At 42.0% G+C, this 25486-nt stretch overlaps 2 protein-coding genes across 3 annotated transcripts in view; one reads left to right on the top strand and one right to left on the bottom strand.

The window, feature by feature from the left end:
* Positions 1-25464, bottom strand: part of OSGIN1 (oxidative stress induced growth inhibitor 1) — a 62570-nt gene extending 37106 nt beyond the window's left edge. The window contains 4 exon segments of the mRNA XM_064670597.1: positions 2909-2989; positions 2991-3037; positions 23049-23097; positions 25402-25464. Of these exon segments, the coding sequence (XP_064526667.1) occupies positions 2909-2989; positions 2991-3037; positions 23049-23058 (138 nt within the window). The 5' untranslated portion in view covers positions 23059-23097; positions 25402-25464.
* Positions 1063-18396, top strand: LOC135421830 (receptor-interacting serine/threonine-protein kinase 2-like). 2 transcript variants are annotated; one of them, XM_064670600.1, is made up of 12 exons: positions 1063-1196; positions 3529-3682; positions 4352-4505; positions 4705-4860; positions 4980-5122; positions 5348-5397; positions 6399-6560; positions 7312-7397; positions 8853-8921; positions 9210-9375; positions 10265-10417; positions 11758-18396. In XM_064670600.1, exons 2-12 carry the CDS (start codon positions 3531-3533, stop codon positions 12060-12062), a joined length of 1596 nt encoding a protein of 531 aa, XP_064526670.1. In that variant the 5' UTR covers positions 1063-1196; positions 3529-3530; the 3' UTR covers positions 12063-18396. The 2 variants fall into 2 exon arrangements, with proteins under 2 accessions (XP_064526670.1, XP_064526668.1); XM_064670598.1 differs by having other exon boundaries at positions 1116-1196; positions 3521-3682.
* Positions 25465-25486: the final 22 nt, after the last annotated feature.

The raw sequence follows: 25486 nt of genomic DNA, 5'->3' as shown, positions 1-25486 counted from the left end.
TGGTTTGTCTAGCAAAGTCTAGAGAACCTTTTAAAGGATGGAGACTCTGCAGCCTGAGTGGCCCATTCCAGTACTGCATTACCCACCAGTGAATGGTTTTTTTAGCATCTGGCTTGAACCTCTGAATCAGAGACATCTGCCTGTGCCACTGGTGGTTGTCTGCCACTATGGAGAGAATTTGTCTATCTTCATACCTGACCTAGGTATTCTAGTTGACATCCCCTCAGCCTCCTGCCCCTGCCTAGGCAGGACTGGCTCACTCAGCCCCTGGTTGGCAGGTCTGTGCTCCAGGGCCCCACCTTGGTGGCTCTGCTGCATCCTCTTCAGTCTGTCCACATTTGCTTTGAACTGAGGGCCCTAAAGTTGACTCTGGTATTTCAGCTGCAGTTCCACCATTCCTGACTCCTGAGGTGTGGTGACTGCTCTCCCTTCCCTGCCTGCATTTCTGGTGTGCCCAGCGTGCCATTGCCCCTCTCGTGATGAGGGCACCCTGACTGTCACCAGAACCCCCCCTCCAGCAGGGCTCTTGCACAGCCAGATTTCTGTGCCCCCCCCTCGCCCCTGTGCCCACACCTACAGAAACCCGGCACTTATTTCCTGTTTTGAGATCGACCGGGTTTAAAGAGTTTGAGGGTGTTTTGCTTGTGCTGTCAGCCTGACCCAGGGCAGAGCTCAGCACCGGTGTGTGCAGCCCTGCCCTTTCCAGCCTGGCTGGATCCAACACGGCGCTTTTCCCTGCCAGCTCTTTCCTCCTGGCATTCCTCCTTGAGGGAAAAGCGGCTCTCCCAGCCCTGCGTGTGTAACCGCGCTCGTGTGCGGTCACTAAAGAGTTACAGTCTGAACCAGGAAACACCGAGGGAAGGCACAGCAGCACAGCCGAGGGAAGGCACAGCAGCACAGGCTCCAAGGGAAGGCACAGCAGCACAGACTCCAAGGGAAGGCACATCAGCACAGACTCCAAGGGAAGGCACATCAACACAGGCTCCAAGGGAAGGCACATCAACACAGACTCCGAGGGAAGGCACATCAGCACAGCCGAGGGAAGGCACATCAACACAGGCTCCAAGGGAAGGCACATCAACAGCCCTGACTCAGGGCAGCACAGCTCGGGCTGTTCGAGCCCAGCTCCCAGCCGGCTCACACCTGCAACAGTGTCACTCCATCCTTCCACAGTTTTTATGCTTCTCTTTCCAGAGGTAAGCTGATTTTTATTTCCAGTTTCTTTTCCTGAGACATCTATATATGTTAACATAGAGATTCTCTCGTACTAAGGAAATATCTTTGCTATGAGTTATTTTTAAAAAGTTACTTTATAATTAGAAACTTGAAATGAATAGCTTTATAGAGTCTTCCTCATGCCCCTCCCTGCACAGCCGGGACAGGATGGCAAAGTTATCCCAGACTCTTAGTGTCTTACTGAAAAATAATACTAAACTGTTCCTTGCATAGGTCACCTACAGAATACTGGTTTGGGGATTTGATGGTGAGATTTTAGAAGGATCTAGGAGAAAAAACATTCAAAAGAGCAGAACTATTGAAAAAATGTCTTTGTTACCTTGCAATCTGGAGATTACAGAGACTGTTATCTGTAGTTCCTTGACAGTTCCATATTCAGTGATTAGACCTTCCAACTGCTTCAGGAATTTGGGTAGCACCCTGCATGAATAAAACATTTCTCATGTTAGGGTTAAACTCTTTTGGAGATTTTCAGCAAATCACTTGATGCTGAGGTATAGAAACAGATGTACCAACTCAGACACAGGGAGAATGGTCCTTGGCATGTCATGACATGGTTTGTAACTATGAAGGTTGAAGTGGTTTTCATTTTGATTTTAAAAAATCCTTAGTTAAATTAGGTTTTGCAAATCCAAAATAGGACCTGATGATTAGCTTTAATTTTTATCTAAGTAGCCAGTTAGCAAGAGTTTAAAAAATTCTTATATCTTTATCTGATTCAATTTTAAATAAAAATAACTTATTTCAGGAATGGTTTAGGTGCTAAATTCATTACTTGATCTTCCTTGCACTGTGTTTGGAGTTGAGTACATTCTTTTAGCCATTTAAATTATTACTTATTGCTGTATATAATAAAAAGGAGACATGATTTTGCTGCTGACAGCCTTTTGATTACCTCCTTTATATTTAAGATTGGTAGATCTGTGTGGTCTGTCTTTGCAACTTTAAGGGATAAATGGCTCATTTGGAAATTTATCTTCATTCAAAGGAATATTTTCAAATTTTATGAAACTGTTAAACTCTCTGTCAGCCTCATACCATACTGGGTTTATTCTTTAAGGAAGCCCTTAGAGAAGCACTTAAGGCAGTTACTGCTTTCAAGCTACAATAATATAACAAAAGGCAAAAAGTTCAACTGTGCTTTCCTATCAGAATGAAATGCTGTCAAAGCTGAACTGGTAAATCAGCTGCTGCATTTTTATTTGCATTTTGAGTATGGTTGGGTGCAAAACTGAGCTTAGTACCCCTCTGGTTGTGGATGTGCCTGCAGGGAGAGACTGAGGTTAACTGAAAGTAAATTGGTCATGAACCACAAGTTCAGCCAAGATCAGGGGCTAATTTATCTTCTGGTTTTTGTTTCTATTTCACTTCTGCTCAAAGTCAGAAGACTTTCAGGCCTTCTGCATCCCAGGAACTATTTTTGTAGAGCACAATTCACACTCAATAGTCCTTCACAGTTACTTCAGTCCCCTCATCTCATTCCTTTTCTAGCCCAGGTCTGCTGAGCTACACTTTGAGTTCTGCCCCACTGACTGCTGACCCTGCAGTGATCCTTACCAATGCTTTTATGCCATGTGTTTTCTTAGATTGCCTGTTTTCCTCCTTCACCACTGACTTGTTGTTACTTCTAGTCTAATGGAGCTTCAGAGATGTAATTAAAACTGGTACTCACATGGTAGGACAGTGATGCTTTGCAGAAGTTCTCTCTAATCCACATGTGTTGCCATGCAAAGTGTCTCAGATGTGCAGCTGGGCCTGGAGAGGGGCTGTACAGGGACTGTACTGGCCAAATTAGGGGCTGCTGTAAAGACACAACTCCATTTATCAGAATTCTGCCTGTCTACAACAGCAGAAAATTTGCCTTTTACCTTGCTTTTGCATTCACATGTGATTTATTAAAGAAGATATGCAAGAATGATGCAGAACATGCTGACATGTGTTACTGAATAATTGTCTTTTCAATCTAACTGTAAGATGCTAGTTTGTTGTCCACATAAATTCAGTATCACTTTAAAATCACACATTTTAATATAAATAATGGCCTAACATTTCAAAGTCATCAGATGGAAATAATGATGAGCAACTAATTAGCACCTTGCAGCCTCAGATGGCAAGTTAGGTCCAGACACTCCTTGGCAATTAGTGCATTTCTCCTGTCTTTATACAGGAAGGCTTTTGCATTAGTTATTTGGGAAGTAAGGGGTGGTGCAACTTCACTGTGCTTTGGTAGTAGTGACAAAAAGTAGTTCTTAGAACATTTTTCTTTTCTGCTTTTTCCCTCCAGCCATCAAGAAATGGCCAATCCACTGCCTGTGGTAGCCCAGGAAGATTTGGAAAGCTTTACAGTGACCAGAACAGGCTCAGGCTTTGCACTCAAAGCCTTCCACATCTCTTGGAACACTCCCATCTCTGTGAAGCTGCTGAGCAGCCAGGACACTACAGAGAGGTGGGTGTCTGATCTGCCAAGTGACCCCTGGGGGAGCCCAGACCTGCAGCGGGGCCGGGGCCGTCTGACCCCAGCACAGCTCCAGCCTGGAGGCACCTGTGCTCACAAACAATGGCTTTGGACAATTGTTGGTAGGAGTAGAGCTTACTCCTGAAGTAATTAATTGTGTACTATACTAATGTATACAAACCCTGATCAGTAATCCCAGCATGGTGTGGGATTATCTTTCTGGAAGTCCCTAAAGAGATCTGAGCTGAACTTAATCAAAACCAGCACGTACAGGTGAGAGTAGGAAACATGGGCAGGATTACAGTGCAGTGAGATGTGCATGGAAGAACATCATTTCCTGGGAAATGGGAATGTCACTTACAGCAAAAGGACTCAATACAAGCTTTCTCCTGCCTTCACACTTCAATCCCACTTCAAATTGTACTCTTATGTCCATATTAAAACATCCAGAGGTCTTTATATTGCAAAAATACACTACACGAGGGATTGCTTCATTTTCTTAGAGTTGTTTGGAAGATTACATAATACGTGTTTATTGGTAGAATTAATTGCCTTGTGATCAACCATATGGTTCTCTCTCATTTCCACATCCTGCAGTGTCTCATCTCCAGCTGGAACCCCCTTCACTCTCACCTGCCTCTAACTGGGTCTTTTTTACAGGGAGTGGAAGTTGCTGCTTCAGGATATAGCAGGTGTCAGAGGTTGTGAGTCTGAACGTCTCCTGCCCCCCCTGGGGATTTACCAATGCCATGGACTCGTGGGGTTGGTGACTGCATGGATGGACAATGGATCCCTGCACTCGCTCGTCCATGAGGTACAGAAAAGGTGTCATCTTCTGGCTGGCAAAATTAATTAAAAGATCAGCCAACCAAGAACAATCAGCATGTAAATTATGGTCACAATCTGTTCTTCAGTTTCTGGATTGTGCTTCTGTTTGGTGGTTCTGTTTGTTGTCAAATGAAAACATAAATAGCACCAATTTCACACCAAACCCTGTATTTTGTGTAACTCAGCGTCAGCTGTACCCAGAACTTCCGTGTCCCTTACTCCTGAGGATCCTGTCAGATGTGGCTGAAGGGCTGCATCACCTTCACAGCCTCCAGCCTGCCTCCTGCCACTGCAGCCTGAAACCTTCCAATGTGCTGCTGGATGGACAGTACAGAGCCAAGGTAGGAGCTTCAACTTTTCATCTGTTAATGTAAAATCCAACTGCATATATTTATCTGAAGAGTCAACATTTAGTACCAAGACTTGATGTACTGTTACTCAAATGATTTTTTCTCTGTAGATATCAGATTATGGTCTAACCAACTGGAGGAAACAGCAGCTGAGGTCAGCACTGCAGAACCAGAGGAGCTGCCAGGATTTAGTGTACCTCGCTCCCGAAATCCTTGAAGGAGGCCTTCCTTCCCAGGAAGGTGATATTTACAGGTGAATGGAATTTTAAGGGCAGGTCATACCTAGTCCAGGCTACGCTCTACAATGTTGCCAAAATACTTATCTTCAGACATTACAGTAAAAATGCCAGACCTTGGATAGACTGTCTTGAAAAAACTCCTTTTTCTTAAAACAATAAACTTGCTCTTAGAAATGAGAACACAGATACAGATTGCAAACTAATGAATGGTCTTTCACTGTTTTGGGTTTTTATTTCAGTTTTGGAATAATGTGTTGGGAGAGCCTAAGCAGACAGAAACCTTTTGAAGGTATTTATCTCTGTTATTCATGTCAGACCTTTTATTGTCCGAATCTTGTCCACAAATTCCCTTATTTTAGGGAAATTATGATACAAACAGCACTGTCTTTTCAGATGTCCCTTTGCCTTCTCTTACAGCACAAAGCTCCACATTCCAGGATGTAAAGATCAGGATTTCTCAACAAACCCTCAGTGTTTCCAAAGAAGTGATCTCTCTTCTCCCATCTGTAGCATGTCCCTGTGCTTGCTGAGGCACCGTGTCACTGAGCTGGGTTTCAGCTTGCCTGTAGGGAGCAGGAATATCACTTCACCTTTGTCAGTTATTAACTGACAGGTAGTAATTGAATGGGCATAAGACTAATTTTTACAGTTGCCATGAGTTTTAAATACCAATCAAGAAATGTCAGTTCATGCTGAATCCTCTTCAGGAAGCATCCTTACTTTCTTTGTGTAAGGATGCAGGTGTAAGGCTCTAGGAATGCTCTCTGTTCCGTGCAAGTGGAGATCAGTGAAAGCTTCATTCTGCATGGCAAAATTGATGGAAGGACTCCTGCATTCTACACACTGAGAACCCCTGAAAAACACTGCCCAGAACAATATCTCCATGTGTGTACAGCTTGTGGCTGCCACCTTGAGGCTGCTCCAGCTGGGGGTTTTGTACAGTAGGAGTTCTGTTCTTATAATGCAAGAGTGAGGCTTTTTACAAAACTATGCTTAGAATAATCACATGTATTCCTGAGGTTCTGTGCGTGTAGTTTACAATGCAGGTTTATATATCCATTTATGACTCAGTGTTTGGACAGAAGTGTTTATCCTGAAATATCCTGTTCCAATCAATAAGTAGCTATAGCTACAGTTAAAGGTTATGGTAAAAGAGTGTTAATACATTTTTGCTTTTAAAAAAGCAGTCTTTGTTTTAAAAGACAAAATATGACTTATGCTGAATGTAATTTAAAGAGAGTTCTGAGGTCTTTAATATTTTTTGCAGTGACATTTTCTTTTAAACTGCAGGTCAAACAGCCCTGCTGGAGGCTCTGACAGGAATCTGCTGCAGTTCCCGGCCTGGCCTTTCAGAAGAGTTTATACCAAGCAATTGTCCTGAGAGGAACAGACTATTGCACCTCATTGCTCTGTGCTGGCATCAGGATCCAGCTGACAGACCACGGACTGCAGGTGACATTCAGGATGTGCTTTCTGTGTAAGATCTGTGATGGAGAGGGTCCTTCCAGGACCATTATTTAGCGCTCCAGATGCAGCACAGCTGAGGTGGGAGGGGGCTTTAGACCCTTGGAGTACCTGAGATATTCCTTCTGACTGAAACTTCTTACCAGAAATTGCCTTACTTGTCTCCAAAACTGTTTAGTATAACGTAAAAATACAGGAAGGGAGATTATTGTTCATATATATACACATATCTAATGTATCTACACTAGCTTAAGAAAGATCAAACTGCCCTAAGCATTTCTCAATTCCAATGCATAACCAGTTCCTTTTGAAGTGTGCTATCATTGTCTACTTTAGTGGAATTGGTATGTTTAGCATCTGTTTTTAAAAAGATAACTGAGAAATGTTAAAATTGTGATATTTGAGGGCTTTTGAAGTTGAAATGCTCAGGAAATAATTTGCATATAGCTTTATTGTGATGGATTTCCTGAGTCCTGAGTAAACATTCTGCAATTAAGTTTATACATCTGTGTGAACATTTAAGAAAATATGATTTTCATGTGACTGGAACCGTTCTTTAAAATCAGGTCAAAGAGGAAACCAAGAAAAAGTATGAGGTGGAAGTTGTGTTAAACTCATTTTGCCTAGTTCATACATCTTCTCAATATAATAGTGAAGTTAGTTGCAACATGCTGATGTCTAAATATATATATGTTTTCATACACAATGTGGTATTTATAATGCTTTATTACCCCTGCAGAATGTGTAGATCTGCTAAATGGAATTTTGACTAGTATAAATAAGGAGGTAATTTCCACAGCAATCTACAGTCTGATGGATGCAAAGGTTAGTGCAAAATTAAGTTTCATTCTCCTACAAGGATTTTACTTGATTTGTTCAATTACAATCTTTATGATCCAAACCCAGGAAAGGCCTTGTGTTGATTGCTTTAATGGCTGCACCAGAGAGCTGGAGCATACCCTTTGGCACTCCAGGCTCATTTAGAAACTGTAGAAAATATATTGGGAGGTTCTCTAGAAAATAAATCAATTGATACCTGCTATTTTAAAAATATGAGAGCTTCTTTCCAGTCACCACCTGTCATCAGCCTGGTAAACCCATGTGAGTAAGAACAAATATTAGCCTCAAGTCCTTCAGAGTAGGGCTAGAACCAAGGACAGTTTTGTGTGTACTGGTTCCAAACCAAGTAGTTCCAAACCTGGACAGTCTGTACCTGCTGCAGCAGTACCACATCAGCACTGTTCTGTGCCCTGCACTGTTCCTACACTGACATGCTTTCAGGAGCAAGGCAATTCTTGTCCTACAGCCTCAGAGGGTTCTCTGATACCACAGGGATGGGTTGGCAATGGCCAACAGCTGAGGGACAGCTAACTCCATGTATGTCTACAATGCCATGGGAAACCTGGCCCAAAGGTGACTGCCCCAAACAGAGCTGTCTCCTACCCAGGTAACTGAGCCAGTGGTGGTGGGGAAAGCAGGAATGAGCTGCAGCCTCAGCCCAGCCCTCTGACTGTGCCTGCAGTGACACAGCCCGTGCTGCACCCTCGCTCTCATTGCTGGGCCTGGGAGTGTTCTGTGAGGGATTATTTCTACCTGTTGCAATCACATTTTGGGATTGTAGAACAGACTTGATCAATGGTTTAGTAGCTGGCATAGTTATAGTCAAAGTCATTTTTGCTACTGTTGAAGTTTATTACCAAATATTCCATAATCTAATGCTTTGGTTGCCCTTGAGCAAGGTTTTATTTTTCTATTTGCTGAATTAGTGAAGAGCACTATTTATTGTTCAAACTGTTCAAATTACTGTGAAAATGATACTGAAGTTTCTTGAAAATTCTTCACAACTGTTGAAGTATAAAACTAAAAAATAGTTTAACAGTCTGTTGTGGATGTAGGAATGGGAAAACAGTTACAAGTATTGACACACCCTTACTGCAGACAGTTTGGCACACTAACAGAGCATGGCTGTGCTGTTTGGATCCTTGAAGGAAAACATGTTATAGCTAGCCCAATCTCTCTCAATATAGGCTTATTTTCACCTTTTGCTGCATGAGTCAAAAATGGGTTTTAAAATAAATGTGAAACACCAGAAACAGTAAGAGGGTAGAATTTTGTGTCAGATTCTATGCCCACTGACATGTGTTAAAATGTAAAATTGCTCAGTGCAATTCATTGTCAGCACATATGAGGACACCTTAGAGTATAACATCCATTGTCAGTATAAATTCTTGAACAACCCACATCTCTCCTGACTGGAGTTCCTGTGCTTTCTCCTGCCAGGAGAGAGCGCTTGATGCTTGCAAAGGCTCAGCCACGTACACCCTGCAGACAGGCACCTGCAACTCAGAGGTGAGTACAGGCAGGAGAGTCTGCAGGAGCTGCTGCTCTCTCCTGACAGCCCTGCCAATGCACAGTGCAAACACAATGCATAGTGCAAAATGTCCCTGCCCAGGGTAACTCCCCCAGGCAAACCACAAACCCCACTGCTTTACCTGGTTCACAGAACTGCCCCTGACGTGGCTCTTGCAAAAACAACATCTTCCACTTCAGATTTGTTCTGAACCTCTCCTGTTTAGAAAAGGGTTTGGAACAAAACTTTCCAAGAAGGTAACTCTTCTCCATTTTGGTCTCTTTCAGATCATCAGTCCACCAAAAAACAACCGCTTAATCAGCAAGAAAATTCCTTTCATAGTGCCAAGCTCAACTGGCCTACTTGATAGCAGTGGAAATAATGCAGCAAGAGAGAATATTCTTGAGATGGGTCTGTCAAATACTATCCCACGGAATGCAAAAACAAGAAAAGGTGTCTATCTTGAACTATGTTTAGCTCCAGCTATTATAAGAAAAGCATAACTATTACTAGTTGTTCAATATAAAAATGTTATTTTCCATGTAAAATTGTCCCTTCTCAGAGTAAAGCTGTGCCTTCTGCTGGTATCATCTGAAGTGTGAGTTCACTGCAGGAAACCAGAGACACCACAATGTTTTTTGATTAAATGTATAGATAGAAAAGCTGGGTTTGCTAATTTTTTCTAGAATACTGAGCTGTAAATATAGAGCTGCCTTTCCCTCACACATCAAATATCGAGTGTTGGTTTTGACAGAACAAGTCCCTCCTGGGAATCCCACTGCTTTGTGCCACCAGGAATAACTGCTTTTTCTGTAATTTGCTAAGAAAAGGAGATATGTTTTAAAAAGCCTATGTTGCCAGGAACGTGTGAATGATTCCTGATAATCACCATTCCCATGTAAATAACTTCCTTTATCTTTCCAGTGTGGATTTGTCCTATCAAAGTGCTTACATTTGTGTCAATAAGTGATTTTCTGTACTTCCCATGCTTTTGGATACAAAAGTTGAGACACAGGAAATCAATTCACTTGTAGCAACATCTGCATTTCCAAGCCCTTTAGTTCTGACCAACAGCTCAGACTCATCACAGCACAAAACGTTCCATGACTTCAGTAACAAATTCCTGCAGGCAGTTTGGAAAAGTCTGGTGTGTGTAGTAATATACACCAAAATCTTCCTAGGAATAATGGTGTAGAACGAAGAGCCAGAAGAAGAGCCAGTAATAAGTAAGCACTCTCAAGTCAGTCCTAAGTACCAGTCTTCTGCAGTGGGTGACAAATGTATAGTGGTTTGTTGTTGTTCAATTCAAGGGTCTAATCTTGCTCATCTTAACCTTTTCTAGATCATCCAGGCTCTGAGAGCAGAAAACTACACTTGTTTAGGAAGATTCCTCTATCTGGTTCAGCTGCAGACACACGAAGCAGTCAGGATGTGGCCCCACTGCTGGCTCTCCAGCACAGCCCACAGCCAGTGCACCCTGGACAAGCAGTGACAGGTGAGGCACCACTCCCAGCTTGAGCTGGCAATATTTGCCTTGGCCAGATCTTAGCGATAAAATTGTTTAAAATATTTCTAAATATTAAGATATTTCTAAATTTTGTGCACATTTTTAAGTATTTAGTGTAATAGGTGCTCCTAATTTGATACAAATGTCTCACGAGTCTATTTATGTATAACTGCTCCTCTCTTCCCAGAAGTCTTGGAAATGACCATTGAGAACATTGGCTCCAGGGTCATTGCCCAGAACATTCTTTCCAGGATCACTGTGAGGCTGAGAACGGTTCTGAAAAGACCATAATAAAAATACAAAATATACACCAGACATTGAATGTGAAATACATTAGTTGTTTAAGTCTGGGATTATTTGTTTTGCAGTCTTTAGCTGTGCATTGTATACCTCTACAAGAGTAGCTACTGACCACAGAAACAGGTGACAGGGTGCCCTCTGTTCCCTTACTCACATGGTCTCAGGTCTCCCTACAGAACAGAGGCAGAAAGGCTCAGCTGCTGGTTTGGGAAGCCTCACTCTGCCTGTGGGTGAACCTTTGGGAGCTGGTTTTGCTAACTTTTTGCAATCTGGCTTATGATAGTTCTCAGCCTAGCTGGCCATCCTTCTCCATGGCAATTCACTTGAGTGATGACATAATTTCTGAATAAATCAACAGACTAGATCGTGCAGGAAAAGTTCGTCACACAACACTACAGCAACAATCAGAATGACAGAGGCATGTTCTCCAAAGCAACATGGCTTCTGGTTCTTAATTTTCTCCTGTACACTAAAAACCCTGGTATCAGTACTAAGTGTTCTAATCACTTTGTGAAGAGACAGAACCCAAAGCTCTCGACCATTTTGCCAAGAGTATAACTTTTCTTATCAGTTTGGCTTTGATGTATATTCATTTTCTCAGTTTCATGCTACATGTTTCAAATGCTCCCGCTACCCTAAGCTGTTGTCTGTCCTTCCACTTTTGACAGGAGAAAGTTTTCTCATCTGTGTCAAGCCAAGCTGCTTTGCATGAGGTTCGATACAGATGCTCAGTGAATAGCACAAAAGACCTGAAAGTCTGCTCCCCTAAAAAACTGAGCACTTAATGATCTTTAGAAAGATCTGTAATCTGATCTTCATGAGTTTCAAACAAAAGATGAAAATACTTTGGACTAGTTTTGAACATAGAATGCAAATAAACTAACCCTTCCCACTTCCTTCCTCTACTGAGTTTATGTTTCTGGTGTTGATGTTACCACTTGCTAAAAACTTCTGGAAGAAAATAATACTAGTTTAACACGTTTTGTTTTCTTTTCCCCTTCCACTTCCTTTTCACTTTTTGTTTCCAGGTCCTTGCTGCAAAGGAAACTTCTGTCAAATCCTCACCTGCCAGAGAGAGAGCATACTGAGCTGCATGACAGAGGGACGCCTGAACCACGTGCTGGACGTGCTGCGCTCGCAGCAGACGCTGTCCCGGCCGGACTACGAGAGCATCACCTCCCACCCCACCGTCAGCGGCCGGGCCCGGGCCCTGCTCGACACCTGCCTGTGCCTCGGGGAGAGGGCAGCACAGGGCGTGCTGACTGCACTGTCAGGGACCAAAGGCAGTCCTCTGGGACAAGTCAGCCAGTGCCCAGCCTGCCCTCTGAGGTGACCAGGCTGCTGCTGTGATGCAGTTCTTTGCAGTGTTACACTCCTCTGAGCACCAGTGCTTTGTCAGGGCAGTGACTCACATGGGCTCCTCATACCAGCGACCAAAGGCAATCCTTCCTACAGCCCAGGAGTTCTGTAAGATTGAAAGGCTTCAGAGAATCAAGAAGTATTTCTTCAACAGGGCCTTAAGGAAGACTTGGAAGTTGTACTCGGATGGGAGACTGCCTGGGAATACTGAGTGCTGGAGGCTTCCTTGCCTTCTTCTGAACTTCTCCATGGACACGGATGCTTTGGAGTGTCCTGCTGCTGCCTGGACTCATCCACAGGTCACAGACCCTTTGAGTTCACCCTGGAGTTCCAGTTTGTCCAGTACACAGAAACACTGCTGTTACCAAAATGTTCCCAGGCCCAGCAGAGTAAGATAAGTGGTACAGCAAGCAGTGACAGCAAAAAGCCAGCCACCAACAAGCACTAATGTACAGGAGGCAGCAAGCCCCATGGCAAGCACAGAGCCTGTCAACAGCTCCACAGCAAGAGCAGCTATAAATGGGATCTAGCACATTCCAATCAAATCTGGTGTTGCCTTGGACCCTTCAAGCCTTGTATTGGGTGCTGTGACTGTGCAAGCTCTGCTCAGCAATAACAAAAACACCCCTGAATTATCGGCACTGTTCTCGGCACAGATCCAGAGCACAGCCCCAGAGTGGCTGCTATGAAGAAAATTAACCCTACCCCATCCCAAACCAGCACGACTGTGAAGGAAAATAAGATCACTCTAATTATAATGAAAATGATGATATAAGATGCCAGTTTTTTGAAGGCCCAGTGGGATTTCAAGCTCCACGGCACCAGATTAACATGAGAATTTATACAATCTACAGGTATTTCAAACACAAAAGCATGTTACTCTGTTTCTCTATGTTGCTTTTGTTCTCTCTGCAGTCTCAAAGCGCTCACTGAATTCAGCAGTTTGGCAGATTGCAATTTTAAGTACAGTAATATGTTGTCTAGGCACACTTAAAGAGATAAGGAATTTGTTACATCAAATTTCCAGCTACAGGACTGCTGAAAGCACAAACGTAACTTTCTTTTACATAACTTAATTAAACTTTGAGATTGCCTGGAGATAAAATATTGTTACGATTAAAAGCAATGTCTATCAGGATGTGTTGACAATAGTTTTGCTTATTAAAGGAGCTAAATATCTATTTCACAGTTAATTTTTTTTTCAATCTACACTTTAAATGTGAATTTTCAACAGTCTCTGCTAAAAAAGGGATGTGAGGAAAAGAACTGCTGTCACAGGGTTTTGCCTCTTTAGAAGGCATAAAATAATCTGAGCAAAACAAATAAACATTCACCTGTGGGACACAGTCCCCAATTTTTAAAAGAGAAACTGGCAATACTGCTGAAACAATGATCAGCTTCTGTTGGACACTTTATGCTTCTGTGACAGATGTGCTGGCTGGGAGGCTATGCTGATTTTTTGTCATCATGTTTTTGATACAGAAATAGTTTCAGCTCTTTCCTAGAAACAGCTGCCTACTTCAGAATATTATCTGATGCCAGGCCTAAACCCCGTCTCCAATGTTAAATGCAGAACTGGCATCAAATCAGTGGGAGCACAAGTTATCAGCGTGGTGGTTTTGAAGGGATGATACCAGTTTGTTGGAATGACACTGCTGTTGATATAAAAAGTTTTGATCCCAAACTAAAATACAGTAAAGTGAAAGCAGCACCATTTTGTCTCACCAAAAATCTAAACTCTCTTAAGGCCTGTAGTGTGTTGGCTGTGGAGCAGTGTCTGATGCTGCTCACTGGTGTGGAACATCCAGCTGCTCAAAGCCTGTGGTGCTCTGAGTGTGCCCAGGCTGGTGGAACATCCAGCTGCTCAAAGCCTGTGGTGCTCTGAGTGTGCCCAGGCTGGTGGAACATCCAGCTGCTCAAAGCCTGTGGTGTTCTGAGTGTGCCCAGGCTGGTGGAACATCCAGCTGCTCAAAGCCTGTGGTGTTCTGAGTGTGCCCAGGCTGGTGGAACATCCAGCTGCTCAAAGCCTGTGGTGTTCTGAGTGTGCCCAGGCTGGTGGAACATCCAGCTGCTCAAAGCCTGTGGTGCTCTGTGTGTGCCCAGGCTGGTGGAACATCCAGCTGCTCAAAGCCTGTGGTGCTCTGTGTGTGCCCAGGCTGGTGGAACATCCAGGGGCTCAAAGCCTGTGGTGCTCTGTGTGTGCCCAGGCTGGTGGAACATCCAGGGGCTCAAAGCCTGTGGTGTTTGTGTGTGCCCAGGCTGGCTCTCCAGCTGAGATCCTATGGCCCTTGTGCTGCAGTTACCTTGCTACTGCAAAATAGGGTAGAATAAACAGCAAAGACAGAAGAATCAAACTGTTCTTTAGTATCTGTGGGAAGGAACAAGGCTTGAATGTGAACAACTGGAGTTCCAGGAAGGAACTATAAAACATGGGAAACTCTAGACAGCAAAGAGTATAAAAAACCAAAGTCACTTCAGGACCAATTAGGAAAGCTCTCTGCTGCAGTTACTTAGAAAAAACAAAACTAAAATAAATAGATGTTAAAAATTACAAGTCATATTCAAATTTCATGAAGGTATTTAAACTTATTAAAGGAACAGTAAGTGGGGTAGGCAGATGGTTATTTTCCTGACTTATTGTAATGTATTTTTCTTCTTGATGCTGGTTGCAGCTATCTTTTGCTGATTTGCAAAAAGATGACTGTCCCTTGCCCTTTGTCCTATCTATACAACACTTTTATCTGAGCTGGGATACTTCCTGCAATGTAAGAATGTCTGCACTAGAATTTGCTTGAGGTTGATTTGTGGAAAATTAATCTGAGATACTGGAATGAAATGTTTAAGAGATTAGTTTTTCCAGGAGAGAGCAAGACAAACAAAGCTATAAATACCACTCAAATGCTGTTACCAGTACCTGCTAAACAGTTCCAGAGAACTTCAGAGGAAGATAACAAGTGCATATTCATAAAACACTAATCTACAAAATTTCAAAAAATGCATTAATGGACTGCTGGCATACACAGAATTTTACACCATGTGAGTAGTCCAAAATGTGCAGACCCTAAAGCACTAATGAAAACATACTAACCCTCAAGGGTTCTTATTTTATTGTTTCAAGTCTGCATTCTACATAACCTTGTAAACATTTTTCCTGCTTGCACAGGTTTAGTCACTGGAGCTGTTCATGTGCAGACTGGCAAGGCAGGCTAAGTGCAAGTACCAATACTGTGCTAGGGAAGGAGCCACACATCCTGCAGGCAGGCACGGCCTAAGGCTCCTTCCCTGCTGTTTGCTCAGTGCTATACAGCTGGTACCCAGCACCTCCTCAATAACATGCTGCCTCTCAGCCTGCTGGGGCTTTTATGCTTCAAGAAATTTTGTCTTGCACTATATTCCTTTTCATTCTTTTCCTGCCCCCTTCTTTGCAAAATACTTTCTGGCTGCTCAAAAGGCCTTAGCATAGTTTGATTTTTTTTCCTTTTCACGACAAGTAATCCCTTCCTTGCTTGCCTGGTCCTACATTCCCTTAGCTGAGCACATGGTTGACTTGACAGCTGGTATGTCAGCTGAGTTAAACAAAACTCCTGGGTTTTGAAGGTAAGTCCACCATAAATTAAACTACCTGACAAGGTCTGAAAAGAACATAATTAATGAGTTATTTGTGTTACACTAAAGTCAGCATAGCTGCAAGAACATATTAATTGTAAGCATTTTACTTGACCCCAGCATGACACAAATGGCAGACAAGAAGCTCATACATACTGTTTCCAGCTCTTGTAATGACAGAAATTTGTGATATATTTCCTTATTTCCTGCCTTTATTTCTCTTTGCTAAGAATACATCCCAAGTAAGAGTTACAGAACTCCTTCAACCAGGATGAATTAAATGGCAGTGATTTAGAATAAGAACTTATTCACCCCTTGAAATGTGACAACATTCCAAAATACCTCAATACCACATAGCAAGCAGAGCCTTCCAATCCATACATGCAGAAAGCACAGACGAATTTCACCCTCTCAGAAGTAACCTGCCTGTAGTTCAGAAAGGTCTGTACAGTTAATCCTTCCCTTAGATTTCAAGAAAAAATGTCATATTAGTTAACAGAATGACTACCAACATTCTATTTGTTTGTCCTTTTGGACGAAAAAGGGCTCAAAGCTTTTTTTCAGCTCATTAGAATGTTACCAGGGGAAAAAAATAAAAAATGAGAGAACTGACTAAGGAATACACCCGGAAAATTAAAAAACCCCTGACTGCATGAGACTTTTGACAGCCCTCAGCTCTAAGCATGGACTGAGGAGAACCCAGGAGGGGGAGAAAGGCAGGGAGGAAACCTGATGTGTAAGGACAGGTTGATAAAGTTGTGTTTGGTCTAGCAAACAGGAGATGAAGGGCACAGCAAAGAGTGGAGCGGGGTGGTGAGCATGCAGTGAGGAAAGAGAGCACCTGCTCTGTTCTTCTGGCTTTGTGATTCTCGAGTAGCTTTCAAACGGGGCTTAAAAAAGATTTAAAGGCCATTCTGAAGACAGGCTCCTTCCCCACAGCCAGAGAAATTAGCAATATTCATGGAACTTGTTTTTTCACCTGGTCAAGAGTTCTTTAGTCGACAAAATTAATATAAACAACAGTGATTTGCTAAGCTTTGTTACCTCAGGCTGTTCAGTTTATTTAAGCAAGCTACAAATGTTTAAATGGATGTAAGGGAGAAATGAATGTATTTTTGCTGGGAGTTACATAACATGAATATTTATAAGTGGTGTAGGCACTCACTATTTATCTCACTAACACCTACCTGTGAAGTCATGTGCCTGTTTAGCAAGTCAGCTACCAGGACGATGGACTAGAGAGAATTTGAATTAAAGAGCCCTGGAGATTACTTCCACCCTTTACAGAGTTTCTGTGAATTCTAAAAGGAAAAGAAGGCTTTCCTACGTTTTTGCCTCTCTGCAGATAATGGTTGGTCATCTTCTCTCAAATGCAATGAAAATCTTTTCCATTTTTATTAAAAGGCAATCTTTATTAAGCAAGATCTCTGTCAATCCATTAAATGTTTGCTGAGAGAGCCACTGAAAAACATAATCTTTTTCATGTAGAAAAATTAACTATTTTGAGACTATTTATTACCGTGAACTTTCTCTTGCCCTCTTTGTCAATTTTTAAAATGGGATTTTCTTTGCATTAATGTATTTTCCTTCTTCTTTTTGCATGAAATTGCAGGAATATTAAAAAAAACAACAACCCACCCTTATGACATACAATGTTAAAATGCAAACAAGATAATAGGACAGAAAAATAGGTCCTTACTTGTGCTGAACTGGCATGACCTCACACAGAAATTTGATTGTTTTTCTGATAAATGCATGTCTCAGACAGGTTTTACTAAACCCTGTATGAGACTGAAAGATTTACAGCCAAAGAAATATTTCAACTCGGGGAGGCTTTCTGCAAAACCAGCTATTACTGCTCTGCCCTCCCTTCTGCTCTGACTCCTGCAGAGCTGGTTAAAATGCAGTCTGGTATGTCTGGGTGAAACCTTTTCTCTCCACTGAAATCAATCACCTGCTGGTATTCAAACCTGCAGATTTATTTGTTTAAAGAAATCTCTCACTTGGGTAGAGGACTCATGATATGTACAAGAGAAGACATATTTGTATGCTAGTTTAAATTATGTCTTTCAAAACTAAAATTACATTTCATTTTCTGTGTGATATATGTCGGGGTTTGAACTCAGCTGTTGAATTTTATTTTATTTTAATGTGTTCAGTAGGAATGTTTTCTTCTATTCCATTTACCAGCATACCAATATAGCAATTTAATTCATTCTTAGAGTCAGAGAAGCATTTAGACTGGAAAAGAGCTTCAAGATCATTGAGTCCAGCTGTAAACCTGACAGTGCCAAGTCCACCACGTTCTTAGCTAGTCTGAGACTATTTATTTTGTTTTAGACCCAGTGGTAACTCTCAGCTTCTTCACCCAAATTAAACCCCACCTGTGAAAGCTGTTGGGCTCCAATGTTCCTTATGCCTACCTTCAGCAGCAAGAGAAGGTGCCCCTGGCCTGTGGCCAGACCTCTCCTGCTTCTAACAGTGCCAATTAACTATATCAGTTAATTGTGCACAGTGACAGCTGCACAGGGAAGGGTGCAGGAATGATTTGTTACTTTAAGATATGCTTGGGCATGAGAGGATTTTTCTTGTTTGTTTTTACAGCTGACTATTTAATCACAGATGTTTTTTCTTGCACAAAGGAAGCCTTGCTAAAGAACAAAATCAAAGATAATTATCAGGATTTCACAGCTGTAATTTTACAGTATGGTATATACTGGATTTAACTCCAACAGCATGCAGTGTAGCTATCTCCTGTCTCTTCTGATTGTTTCAGCACAGCCACCCAACATAAATATTTGGGGTTTGTTTTAATAACACAACCTCATGGTTAACTACAACATATGTTACTCTAGCATAGAATAATCCAAAATAACAATTTCCCCAGTGATACAACACTTCAGTAATAAAATTTGTCCTCTGCAATAAGGACAACTAGGGAGTTGTCCATGGAGTGTGACACGGAGCAACCTCCGTGATCCCCTGCCTGAGGTGTGGGGTGAGGACACCTGCAGGACTCCAGCCACACAGTCTCTTGTGTGAGATGACACTGATGGCCCACCTGAACAATTAACCTGCCATCTCCTAGAGTTTCAACAGAAGTTGAGGTCTTCCACATTTTCCCATACTGACACTGAGGTAAAAATAACTGCCTGCCCTCCCCGAGCAGTAACACGACACCTGGAACCACGAGGTGGAGTTTCCTCTCTCCCCCTGCCCAAGCTCTCGCTCAGTGCTTGCTCTCACTTTGCTTACTCTTCCAGCTCCATGGAACAGTGAAGACAACAAAGTCACCAATGCTGCATAAGTGACCGTGTCTCATTAAATCAATGTTCTTGGTATTAAGAATGCCAATATTGTAGCTTGTGAGATTTAAACTAAGAAAAAATAGTACTGAAAAAACAGCAGTAAACTTTAACAAAAGCAAATATTTCTTCTGGAACTAAAGTATTCCCGTAAGTGTCTGTAGCACAGCTTTGAGTGTTTTCAAAAGTTTGATTTATGGCACTTCACAGTATGTGACTGGGAAGCTGAAAAGGCTTTTCATAGTTGTGGGGATCTTGCATAACTTGGGAAACTCCTGGTAGTTCTTAATTAGTCCACTACGACTTGCTCTGTGGGACACTGGACACACCAACTAATCAAGTGTGGAACAAAGGAGGGAAGTGCAAAACACTCAAATAGACTGCTGAGAAATCATTTCTGAAAAGTTAGCAAAGCCAACCATCATTTTAATTTCAGGCCTGAATACCTTCTAATATTAGCAAAGAGTGGATTAGACACTGGAACGACTGTGCTGGCAGAAAAAAGACTAAATCCATTAATAGAGATCCTATCTACTGCAAAGGCAAATGGACTGGCAGCAAATCCTCTGTGTTTTGATAAAACACTTGCCCTAATCTTAAACACTCTCTTGGCATTAAGATATTTTACAGCTCAATTTTTAGGGTGGATTTTTAAATATTGAGACATTCTGAAAATCTTACTCATGGAACATGAAGTCTTGGGCAAGAACTCAGCAAAAATGTCCAGGGTGCTCTGATCTTGTATTTGTGAAACAACATGGGCTTCTTTATTTTACAAGGTGTGCCTGTGCTGCACAAGCTGCAGAAACAGAACTTATTTGTCACTCTTTCCTCACATACACATGAGTCTGTTCTCCTTATAGGCAAGATGCATTAGGTCATATTTGATTTGCACGTGCTGTGTGGAATCTGTGCACAGAAAGGTCTTTGGGATTATGTTTTGGGAAACTTTACTTTTAAAGACAACCTAAATTTGGATCGAATACAAATACAGAATCCTGCAGAAGTCTGAAAGTTTAGGGAACAAAGGCTCTCCTTACTATGTGTTCACCCAACCATTGTTCCCACTACTGTAAAGTATCTCTAAATAAAATAGGAAGGAACCCTTTTAATAAGGGTACAAGTTTATTTGCATTGTACAAACATTCCAGGGTAATTCAGTAATTGAGAGAAAGGCAACAGGAGTGCACCAAAAGCAAGGGTGCAAGAGTGGGATCAGCACTGATGGGGCTGTGCTGCAATGTGCTGGATTCAAAGTGGCTCTGCTGAGGGACATCTGGTCGAATTTAAACAGCAAAGTTTGGACTCAGCATGATAACACAAACAAAATGATGATATTGGCTGCAGCCTCTGGTAACCAGCTGCTTTCAAACAGGGTATCAATGTAACTACTGCTGAGTATTAGCAGAATCTTCTAAGCTGCCATACTCCTGCTTTTAATCAGAGACAGAGAGACAGGTACCACAAGTATATCAAAAAAAGGACTCACAATAATACAGGGGAATCTATAACAGAAAGAAATTTTGCTGTTTCGAAGAAAGTCTGAGCAGTCACATTAGAAGGCCAGAGTTACACAACATAAAATAAATGCCAAACCCAACAGATGTCTTCAAACTGTCTCATCCAGAAGAAATTTATTTAAATAATATCAAACTGGGTTACAAACATTGTAACTAAGGACTTCATATTCTTCAATACCCACATACTAATTTGGGATCTGAAACAAGAAAAGGATATTTATTCTTAAGAAGCTATTTTTACAGCCAGAAATCCTCCTTAGTTTGTTTTTTACATAATCACTTTTAATAGCCTTCAAAATAGACATGGACAAAGAGCATTATCTTTAAAAATCCCTGCAGTGTTATTAGTCTTGGTGAAACAATGATTCTAACTCCCACGTTGTTTCCCAAGAAAGTGAAGCCATGATTCAGTCACTCTCATTAATAAATAGCCAGATCCTAATGAAGTTAATTCAACACAGATAAGACAAATTGTATGATCAAAGGGTAGGGCCCCAAAGTTGAATGGTTTAGTTGTCTAAAACATCAAGTCAAAGCATCTATTTAAAAATAAGTATAGCTACAAGGGATTATTTTTTCCAAATAAACCCCCAAAATTGACCAGGAAAAACTTGATGTATTGAACATTCCACTTGTAATAGAGAAGATTACTTGAGCAAATGAAAATAGAAAGTGTGTGGTATTAATCAAAATAGTTCCGAAAAAATACTATAAACCTTTGATGTTTATCTGAAAATGTGGATTTTTTTTGCTCTCCTAGCAAAGTTTTACTGATAACATTTGAAAACTTGTCCATATATTAGAAGATATCTATTCCCACTTTTGTTCTGCAGCATGGACAGCACGGAACAAAGCCAGCTTATAATCAAGTGCAGCAAAGATATGCATAAGCAAAAATTTTGGTGAGACTGGGTGAGTCAGTGAAAAGGAAAAGGTACCTGAAAGGCAACAGAACTAGACCAGAAAAACAAAATTTAAGATGGGGTGTTAAATCTTATTTAGAGTCTGTTTTTAAAAACCAGTATAGAGAAGCTAAGGTTTCCATAAAAGAAGGACTAATGTTAATCTTCAGAGTATTTAAATAAATGCAGTTGGACAAGACAGAGACATTCCACAGTTTCTGTTCCTTAAAGGGATATTTTCCACTACCTCCTCCTCCTCCTCTTCTCTCTGCTCCTAGCTTACTCCACACTTGTACTTTTGTGATTATGACAGTCAAAAACTTATCTTCACAAAAGTATTGTTTTCTGCCAGCTTAGTGAGCAGAATTGTCTCACAGAGGGGGCCAGGCAAGAGCCAGAGCCAGTCAGATGCTGAAAGCCATTGGAATAGGAGGAGACATACAGCTGGGATCAGGGGAAGATAAATTTAGAAGCCTAAATTTAGACCTTTCCCTTTAATTGCCTAGCACTTTGGTGCTTGTAGTCACTCATTTGTAAATAACACTTACTCTGCCTAAACCACCTAGAGTAGAAATTTTTATAATGGAAAGAGGGTGGTAAAAAGAAGAGGAAAAGGATCAGTGAACCTGGGTTTGTAAACAGTCACTCAGCTGTAACCAAAGAAAAGAAACAGGGACACTTGCATTTTTTTTTTAAACTGTTTCTGTTGCTCTCCTGAAAGACTACTGAATATGTGGCTGACACTGTTCTTTGAGACCATGAAGGCTGAAAAACTACAAAAAAAAAATCTCTGCTTTTAAGTACTTATAAAAGTTGTAATTTCCTGGGAGCTGGCTAAAGCCACAGATTTATTGTCCCCAAAAATTTTATAATCCCTATGAATAACTCTTCTGTCCACAGAATGTAGAGTTCAAAAGAAGCATGAAGGTGGTGCCAGGACTCACTGTGTATGGTAAAATTTCAAAAGGAACCAATCCAAATTGTCAAACCCAGGGCTGGAAGCAAATGTCCATTACAGTCCATAGCATAAGGTCCCTGTTGCAATGAGTCCCAGTTACACACACGACACACCTTCAGGGCTGACTTTAAGGAGCTCAGTACATGCTCATTCTTCCATGAATTAAGTGCATGAGCAACACGTTCTTGGGAGACTCATGCAGTTAAGGATAGGCTTAAACTCACTCTGAACACCAGAATGAACTTGTGTTCACAAGTGTTCACAAAGCCAAAGTTTAAGGATTCAGATTCAGCAATTTTTACCTTGGGTCTGTCATGTTCTAAAACCACTCAGTGAACATCATGTGGACTTGGCTTCCTGTAATCTGATGCAAGTTCAATTTGGTTTGTTTAGGAGTGTTTAATCTGCTTATTCTTCAAGCTTTTTGAGTTGAATTACATTTTCTCAGATGTATCTAAGTGGCAATATTAGACAAAAAGAAAAAGATAGGGCAAAACCCACAGACTTAACCAAAACTCTGTTTGACTTCCTTCTGATTAGCTAAAGGAGATAAAATCTTAACTTGATTAAATTAGTATCAGATAAAATCCGAGTGGAAACAAAGTCTTTTAAAGCTTTCTTTCTCTCCTACTGCTTAGAGAATAGCACTTCTGTGTAAACATAACTTACCAGTGGCCATTCATGGAGCACCAGGGGTGAACCAGACAGTTTATGTCATCTGTAACAAGAAGAGAAGAAATAAACTAAGGAGTCCACACTTATATTTGGCTTCCATAGTGAAACTGAAGAATTAATTTATAAAGTATGAACCTTTCCGAAATGAACAAAAATATCTATTTGGATGATTATTCTGAAGTTTGCTTCTGGTCACCTGCAAACATTTTAGAAGCATCATCTACCCTTCTGATGCTGTCCTAACTTGGATCTCTCATACCAACCTCTACAGTGTTCTAAGTTTTCAGAATTCACAAGGTGAACTTCTATTTCGAAATCACCAAATGGGCATTTTTTCCAATAAATATTTTTCGAGGTTCTAAAATAAAATGTCATCCTCTATACTTCCAGTATATGCCTAATAATTTGTTTCCTATGCCTCTTCAGTTCTTCAGTTCCTAAAGGCAATTTTAGAATTAGTTCACATTTTACGAGTGCATTTTTTGAGGAGTGAATGTTTTCTTCAGTAGATTCAATTATGAGAGAGCTTAAAAGGCAGTCTAGCAACAGCTGAAATCAGCTGCATCTTTTGCATTCACACTCAATCCACGTTTTGATTAATGTGTGAGACGACTGGTGCAAATCCCCACCTCCCTGGGAGATGCTGTGTCAGTCCTACAGAACACAGAGCACCAGCAATATTTGTAGCAATGACTTAACACCTCATGACTGTTTTCTGGTTCATATTACCTTTATAACAGCAATTAGTTTCATATGGCAGGAATTGGAGTTCTACTCTCGGGATGTCTTTTAGGGTTTTTTTATCTTCTGTCAGTGCAGTATAAGTGGCTTAAAAACAAAGACGTTGTCTATCAGGACTGTTGAGCTCCCAGAAGGCAGCAGACTGGTTTTGTTTGCTGCTTTGCAACACTGTCAGTAGTTTTAGGAGGTAAAAGATTTAGTGTAGTTTGTGTTTGACAAAAGCCAACCAAAGAGTTGAGACAAAGATAATTAAAGAGCTGAGATGATCAGGCTCTTCAGATTATGATCTGCAATTGACAGTTTGTTTTGCTATGGTGCTGTCTAGTTTAGAAATTAAGTCTAATGTAATTCTCTTCCATATATGCACTTAAAAAGCCAACTTCCAGGAAAACAAAACAAAACAAAACAACAAAACAACTTTCTTAATTCATTGTTGTCTAAACCCAATGGAAGGAATATCTGGAGGTGTAGAGGGGGGCAGCAGTCGCCTGGTAACCTAATTGTCTCCGTGGCAATGAAGGAAAACAACTCTTTGATAAAACACACAAGCTTTGAGAGATGAAGTAGGATGGAAATTAGAAATGTAAGCCTTGTGGCAATAGAATTGGACTCCACTATGACATTTACTGGCACACTTACAGATATTACAGTCCATAGTTTGCCTTTCTCTTCTCTTTTATAGCCTTATAATTTTTATTTGCCCCCAAGGTTTTTACCCTCTTGAAAAACGCTACCTCTGACTCATCTGAAACTTTAGATAATAAGCTTGGACCGGTGGAGGAGTAATTAGATTGTTTAGAGCAAGACAAAGACTGATGTCTCCTGAGCCCTCTGCCTCGCAGGTAACAGCAAAAAGGGCAATAAAAGAACATTAAGAGGGGGCTGTTGCCTGAGGTTCACTGCCTTAGACTTGGGAAAACTATTAACCTGCCAAAGGAAGACAAGAAAGCCTTAATTACACTACCAAGATAAATCTGCTGAACGGCAAATTGCTCACCATTATTTTCAGACACCACGGGCTATTTTTAATCGTGATTTTGGGAGACCGTATTTTAACAGAGCCAAATTTCGGGTGTAGCTGTGCCTCTCCTGAGGGCTGAAACACGCTAATAGGAGTATTTAAAGGGTTCCCTTTTAATTTCTACGTCAGCTATGACTGGCGCTTATCACCTATGCAGCGGCAACCCAAAATATCACCGCATTTCACGTTTCGACCCTCTTGGGCCCCTCAGCCCCGAGCCTGAGGGCCCCTCAGGTGTGACTCGGGCGGGTTTAACTCGTGCAGCGCCGTCCCCGGGTCTCAGGGGAGCTCGGTGCCCCCGACGCCCTGAGGGACCGAGGGACGGGCCGGGACCGGGCTCCGCGTTCGTACCGTCAGCGCTACGGCTGCTCTCCATCCTGCCCCTGAGGGAAGGCAGGCGGCTGGTCCCCCGCTCCGGGGGAAGCGCTCGCCGCTCTCCTCACCCGCCAGCCGCGGGGGCGCGGGGCACTCGGGCCCTGCCAACACCTCCCGCCTCCGCCGCGGGTGGCGGCCGGGCCGGCGAGGCCCCGGCAGCTCCGGCCCCGCGGCTTCCCCGTCGGGCGGGAGATAGCGGCCGATTCCTACCGGAGAGGGGCGGGGAGGCAACGGAGGCGGCGACGGCGGCGGGGCGGGGCGGCGCGGCCGCCATCACACGTGTGGCAGCGTTGGG

This window comes from Pseudopipra pipra, chromosome 14 (assembly GCF_036250125.1).
Source record: "Pseudopipra pipra isolate bDixPip1 chromosome 14, bDixPip1.hap1, whole genome shotgun sequence".
In the NCBI taxonomy this organism is placed as follows: domain Eukaryota; kingdom Metazoa; phylum Chordata; class Aves; order Passeriformes; family Pipridae; genus Pseudopipra; species Pseudopipra pipra.
This window is presented reverse-complemented; position numbering and strand designations above follow the sequence as displayed.